We start from the raw sequence: 6,404 nt of genomic DNA on the forward strand, positions 1-6,404 counted from the left end.
AGAGGCGTTGTTGCGAGCCCTCCCTCTAAGTGATCTTTTACCACTACTTGGTGCGGCGAGCCTCCTCCTAGTCGGTGGCGAGGCTGTTGGCGACGGCTTGGGTAGGTCACTTTCCCTCACAGATCTCTTCCTCGATGAAGCCGTGGGCGGTACCCGGCGCCTCGCTTTAGGGGAGAGCTCTGGGGTTGGCTGTGGTGCCAGGCTGCCGCGACGTGACCTCTTACCACCAGTAGAGGGAAGGACCCGCCGCCTGACCGCTGGCGAGCCCACAGGGGTACGGGTGTCCTGTATCCCCATCGACTTACGGCCACACTTCTTTCCGGAAGTGCTCGCCGCGATCTTCACAGGATTCTTCCGCGCCTTCAAGGCAACAGACCTCCTGAGCTTCCTCGGTCGTGGGCCGGATGCCGGCCCAGCCTCCCCCTCACGTTGCCCATCCTCTACAGAGTCCCTCCGCCTCTTGACGGGCTTCAGTACCAGTCGACCAACACTGGGAATGACAGGTTGACTATGGCAGCGGCTTAGGCCTCGTAGCCGTGGGATCTGCAGCAGTGTCGTCGAGTGATCCAAGGGAGAGAGCCGTGCGCTCCTCCTCCGTCGAGTAGTTGGAGGGGACGGGCTGATATCCATTGGAACTGGCGTTTGCCTCCCCGAACTGCGGCGGACATAGCCGGACATAGCACCAGTCGTTGATCAAACACTGAGAGGCGAGAGCCCTAGCAGAACCCAGTGGTTTGGGCCCGTAAGCAACGCCCCCAAAACCACGGTCGAGGAGAAGGAAGAAGAGAACCCTTCAAAGGACCCAAGGGAGTAACCCAACACTCTGCATTCGAGACACATAGAGGAGATCTAAACTTCATAGGGCACAAAGAGGTGGGGTGAATACATGCAGCTCTTGGAGGTCATTAATTCCTAAGTAGTCATAAGAGCCCCTACAGAGGCGAGGCAGGAGGGACCCTGACTTCAGACTTAACACTGACAGGTGGTCAGATGGGAGGGCGATAGACCTGCTGTGAGGCCACTAGATGGGGATATCCATAAGGAACCAGTGGCTGACGAACATAGGACCCCTGGGCCCTCGAAAGGGGTTGGGACAGCAATGTAGACGACGTTATCATGGGGCCGAGTGGTGGTCTAGGACGCACCAGAGGCTGCTGCTGACCATAGCTCATCCTTATCGTAGGAGAAGACAAGCGGACCACTCTGGGTGGCCTGAAGGAGGGCATCAAAGCGCGAGGACCGGTTGGATGGCCACCAGGCCCACCTCGACGGAGGTAGGGGGTTGCTCCTATAGACTTCTGCGTCCCCTCTACGATATGTGTTGGTGATCCTGATGTGGAATACCAAGGACAAGACGCGAGGTGCCCCACCTAATGATCCGACCCTGCCGAGGCTCACCAGATGGCAGGACCACCGGCTCAGCCACTGGCGTTGTCTGGACCCAGCTGTCCCGAGTGACACGAGGGCAGCATAGCTGCAGGGGCTCTAAACGTCGCTCACTACTCTCCTCTGTCTGGCAGGCTCGGTCCACAACAGTCACGTAACTATAATAGGATCTCACTGAACTCCATGTGCGATCTAGTTTACCCACTCTCTACTACAGCGGCGGGTATGCACGAGGGCTGACCACTGAGGCCGCCGGCAGCACCCAAGGGTATCATCCACTGGGGATCATGGTCTCGGGGACTATAGTCTTGGGACTCGTCCTGAGTGTCATACCCAAGTGGGCTGTAAGAGGACTCCCCAGTCGGCAGGCGGCGAAAGGTCTCCCTCGGCAAGGATGGGAAAGGAGGCCGTACCACGCCCAGCGGCGACAGTCGAGGCAAGTTGGGGTCTGCAACCTACCGCGCAGTACTGTCGTCATCACCACCTACTACTACTACTACCTCTATATGGGACTCTTGGGCCATGCTCGTACTTGACACCAGAGCTACGCCACTGGGGGTCGATGCGGTAGTAGCTGACCAAAGCTAAACGGCTATTAAAAGGCGAGGAGGACTACCAGGCGTTCGCCAATGTTCCTTCGACTGTGGGAAGTGCTTCAGATCCCCGTTCGGGGGCCTCTCCGGGGTCCAAGGCATGCTGCTATAGGAGAGTGGGATGCTCATGTGATCAGCCCTGCCGATAGTAGCTCGACGACAGACCCCAACTGGCTTATCAGATATAGGGGACACCGACTCAGTGGTCGAGGACGGTTGTCTTCCCCCAACTCGATCTTCCTCTTCCGACTACAGCAGACCCATTCCACAAGCAAGCGTCGTTCAGGTACCTCTGTCGAAGGGTTATAGAAGCCATCAGGTCCTTGGGAGGAGGAGTGGGTACTCCTCTCCTTCTGCCTCGAGACCTCAGCCATCTTCCCGATGGTGAGCCCCCTCGGGGTCTGGGACCTTCTCGATGGGCGGCCGATGATGGGCATAAGAGTGTGGACTGCAGTAAGGCATGATAGCCTAACCCACCAACACGAGGCCATGGTACTCATACGATCATGTTACAATCGGGGCGCGCCCGTACTGTCTGCCTCCCCCAGGCTTCGCCGCGCTACAGCGTGTTGGTCTTTCCTCACTGTCGAAGGGAGCAACAAAGGGAGGAAGTTCTCCTCCGCTACGATCAAGCATATACGAGGTTATGTCCTCAAACACACGGACGGAGAGGGCGCAGGTATACATGCAATTGAGCAGTGGGCCCAGGCCCACTAGGGTTACTTGCATTAACCGACACTTGGAAGTGTTGCTTGTGGAATAGAATGTCATTACCCCTCCGGCCCTGTGACGATATCGCACATTCAACCCATCCATCATCAGTAGTAGACCCTTGGGCACTAACAAGACCCTGCTCAATAGGAGTAGTACCGGGGGCCGAGGCCACGACTCGATAGGAGCTCACTGCCCTCCTATTGACGTCGGCAGGTGGTCGCCATTGGACTATCAACACTTCACCTTCCATTCGATAAGTCAATTGTTGGACTCTTCCCGGAGGGGCAGCAGTAGCCGCCCCTTTCTCGAGTAATTTGATAACCCCCTGGGCCGCGGAGTTCATCCGTTGGAAGGCCTCACCAGCCCTACCCCTCAGGTGAGGCTCATTGGCGGTCTTATCAGGATGGACTACTTTACTAAGGGCCCGGAGCTTCTTCTTCACCTCCCCAACACTACTCGGTGGCCTCGTCAAGCCGAGTATCTGCATCGGCCCCGCAGACTGGGGTAACCTCTCTATCCTCTCCAACTCCACCATCAATAGTGACTTTTCTTCCCGGACTCTACCCCTTGGGGTCAATCGATTCAACCAACCCTCAGGCTCGACCATCCGCCTCTTCTTCCCAGAGGCCCCATTACCATCCCCACCAGTAGCATCCCTCTTCCCCATCGGAGAGCCCAACCGTCTCCTGACCATGGGAGGCATTCTGGACGGCGAACCCATAGGGCCGCTAGCTCTTTTTCTTTTCCTTTCCACCCTTCGCTCCTCTAACCCCAGCCTCCTCAGCACCTTCGCCGGCCTGGACTCAGTCAACAAGGACTCTCGTGGTCTCTTGCCTCCGCCCAGCAGCTCCTCCATCGTGTCGTCCTCTATCCAGAACCAGGCGTACGCCGACTCACTAGGAGACCCTTCCACCGCGCCAGGTATGGGAGAACTCGGAGACATTCGATCAACGCTGATTGCAGTCACAAGGGGTCCTGACAAGTCTGGAATGTTATGATTTAATTTACCACTGCCACAAACACGTCGCTGCTATCGAAACAAGACTCTCAGCCAACTCTCCCAATACAGTAGGAGACGACGAGGGGGCATCAGAGGGGACCAAGACTAACGAAAGGGCTCGGAGAATGCCCTGTCCCTCCCGAATAACACAACCAGAGGAGCACCTAAGACGATACTTGATACAGTGTAGTTTGACGAAGTTCGATCATCGTTGGTGTTGTTGTGGTATGTGTCAATCTCAGAGGCCGGTGTCCCACTTGTCCTCTGACACTACTACTGCTACCTGAAGGAATCCGCCATTTCCGCAGTTTCAACACCAGAAACGACAACGATTCTAATATGAGCGATCGGTCGATGTTTCAGAAGGGGCCCCTCAGGGTTTTCAATCCAGCTAGGTCTATAGTACTGAGGGCTAACGCGAGATCCAATCACATGGATATAACGATGGACCCAAAGTCCTTACTACCAGCTGCCTGCCTGCGAACCACCGTCGATTGAGGCCAAGGGCACACTTAGCCGCAGCAGAGCCCGTGGTGAATCTCAACCAACAGTCCCCATTCTCGGAGGCCTCGTCGAGCCAACATCCTACTATCGTGCCAAACCGGACAGCCTCAGACCTGACCACAAAACTATGACCTGCGCATCGTGCCCAGTGGGGCCCTCACTTCACGTCGTTGGTGATCTCCTTGAAGAACTTCTCAGGCCCTCCCTCATGCATTAGCTGATCCCCCGCAGCCCAGAGGTTCCGCAGGATCAACACTCGACTGCCGGTCCCTGTGGCCGCCCCTGAGGCCGCTGAAGCCAAGTTAGAGGCCGGGAGTCGGCTAGCAGACTTCATGAGGAGAGAACTGCCTTCAGATATGGGCTCTCGGACCATGGCCCGCATGAGCCTAGCTCGGGAGAGGTTGTCCTTGAGGAGGCCCGTGTGAGTTGATGGACCCTCCTCGTTATCTTCCACAAGGTCAAGATCAGTGTTTGGGCCCACGACCACCGAGGACCTGACCATGGACGGTAGAGCACCTCCTACTTAGCGCCATTACGCTAGTCCTGCCGATGCAGCCGATGTCGCCATACCAACCTTCAACTCCTTGCCTCCTATCATCATCCCTGACCGAAGGACTCTGCCGCTACTCCCCATGACGCGGGACCTCACCACTGAGGCCCTTAAGAGCGCTCCTAGCATGATCCGAATCCCCATACTGCACGAAGGCATACGTTCCTCCTTCTCCCTGATTTCGAGGATGGCGGTCGACGAAATCGAGTGGACCTGTTCCGCATACTGCTACCCCAGGCACCAAAGACTACTACCAAATGGTTGGAACAGGGCTCGTAGGTCGTCCTCGCTGAGGTCGGCCACAAGGTTCGCACTCCCACCGACGTAGAGCCTAGGGAAAATATACGGCCCAATACGATGCAAAAAGCCCCCCCCCCTTACCTGCATTCGTTGACCCTCTCACCGGAAGGATTCAGAACGGCCTGAGTCGAGTTGAGGTTCTTCTCGGCCTGACTAGGCTGTATGTTAGCCCCATGGCCCAGCCTGGTCCATAAGGAGGTAGGCTCTATACCGAGGGCCTTCATAGCACTCTCCTGCTCCTCGAATTCTACATAGGCGATACCCTTAGACCTCTGAGAGCGACCATCTCGAATGATCTGGACATCTCTCACTTTCCCAGCCATCTTGCTCATGAGGAGGTACACAGTGCGGTCGGATACATCCATGCCCAACTGCGCTATAAGGACCGTCCGAGACGCTCTAGACCGACTCTGGTGTTGATGCTCCCGCCTCAGGTCCTCTTCCTTACCCCTCTTCCGTGACCTGAGGTATTCCTCCTCATCCCTCGATCGCTTGGTCCTGCCCTCCCGACCATGGGCCATCGGAGGTGACCGACTACTTTCCCTCCTCGAATGCCTTGGACGGCTTCGTGAGCGGGAATGACTTGGAGAGCCCCTTCGACGATACTGCCGGAACTTGGGATGATGATGGTCTCTGCCCATGCCACGACGCGGGATATCGCCTCCATCATCACGGCGACCTTCATCTCTACGGCGCACCTCACGGTCCCCCTCATCACGACGACGGTCCTCACGGTCCCCTTCATCACGACGACGGTCCTCACGGTCCTGTTCATCACGACGACGGTCCTCACGGTCCCCTTCATCACGACGACGGTCCTCACGGTCCTGTTCATCACGACGACGGTCCTCACGGTCCCCTTCATCACGACGTGGATCATCATGGTCAGCATCATTAGAGCGAGACTTTTCACGGTCGTCACCATGTCGACGCGACCCTTCACGATCACGGTCATCTCGAGATCGGTCCGGACGGTTACCACGCCTTTCCCGATTTTCTCCATCTCGAGGTCCATCCGCATGACCACCATTTTGACTATCGTCTCGAGGTCGGTCCTCTCCATCACCATCAGCCCCATGGTCCTCTCGATGATCTCTTTCTTTATCACGAGGACTCTCGGTGGCGGGTTCACGTGGGCCAGGCCCAGGAGAGCGAGGCGGAGAGCCGTCCTCAGAAGTTGGCATAACAACAATACGCACTGAGAGTCATGCAACCATTGATAACTCTTACTCAACAGCAAAGACTGGAAATGACATCGGCGAACCGCGGGCGGGACTTCGATTTATCCCATCAGCTCGACCCGAAGTCGGTGACCCTGAGAATTGTCTCCTCTAAGAAATATCACCTGTGACACCGC

The 6,404-nt window shown here is 56.8% G+C and overlaps 4 protein-coding genes across 4 annotated transcripts; all 4 read right to left on the minus strand.

Moving 5' to 3' along the window:
* Positions 1-313: 313 nt before the first annotated feature.
* On the minus strand, positions 314-490 carry Pmar_PMAR028493 (hypothetical protein; the record flags this gene model as incomplete). Its single annotated transcript, XM_002769350.1, has 1 exon — positions 314-490. A coding segment is annotated over one exon (177 nt), but the record flags the coding sequence as incomplete, so codon positions are not given.
* A 1,223-nt stretch (positions 491-1,713) lies between these two features.
* On the minus strand, positions 1,714-2,081 carry Pmar_PMAR028494 (hypothetical protein; the record flags this gene model as incomplete). Its single annotated transcript, XM_002769351.1, has 3 exons — positions 1,714-1,841; positions 1,887-1,970; positions 2,003-2,081. 3 exons carry the CDS (start codon positions 2,079-2,081, stop codon positions 1,714-1,716), a joined length of 291 nt encoding a protein of 96 aa, XP_002769397.1.
* Positions 2,082-2,513: 432 nt separating this feature from the next.
* Pmar_PMAR028495 (hypothetical protein) lies at positions 2,514-3,396 on the minus strand (the record flags this gene model as incomplete). Its single annotated transcript, XM_002769352.1, has 1 exon — positions 2,514-3,396. The coding sequence occupies one exon, from the start codon at positions 3,394-3,396 to the stop codon at positions 2,632-2,634; it is 765 nt and encodes a 254-aa protein (XP_002769398.1). The 3' UTR covers positions 2,514-2,631.
* Positions 3,397-3,887: 491 nt separating this feature from the next.
* On the minus strand, positions 3,888-6,231 carry Pmar_PMAR028496 (RNA-binding protein rsd1, putative; the record flags this gene model as incomplete). The annotated part of the gene is made up of 7 exons (XM_002769353.1): positions 3,888-3,976; positions 4,160-4,310; positions 4,359-4,691; positions 4,734-4,800; positions 4,847-4,960; positions 5,002-5,078; positions 5,129-6,231. The coding sequence occupies 7 exons, from the start codon at positions 6,229-6,231 to the stop codon at positions 3,932-3,934; spliced, it is 1,890 nt and encodes a 629-aa protein (XP_002769399.1). The 3' UTR covers positions 3,888-3,931.
* Positions 6,232-6,404: the final 173 nt, after the last annotated feature.

Source organism: Perkinsus marinus, assembly GCF_000006405.1.
Source record: "Perkinsus marinus ATCC 50983 genomic scaffold scf_1104296965964, whole genome shotgun sequence".
NCBI lineage: Eukaryota > Perkinsozoa > Perkinsida > Perkinsidae > Perkinsus > Perkinsus marinus.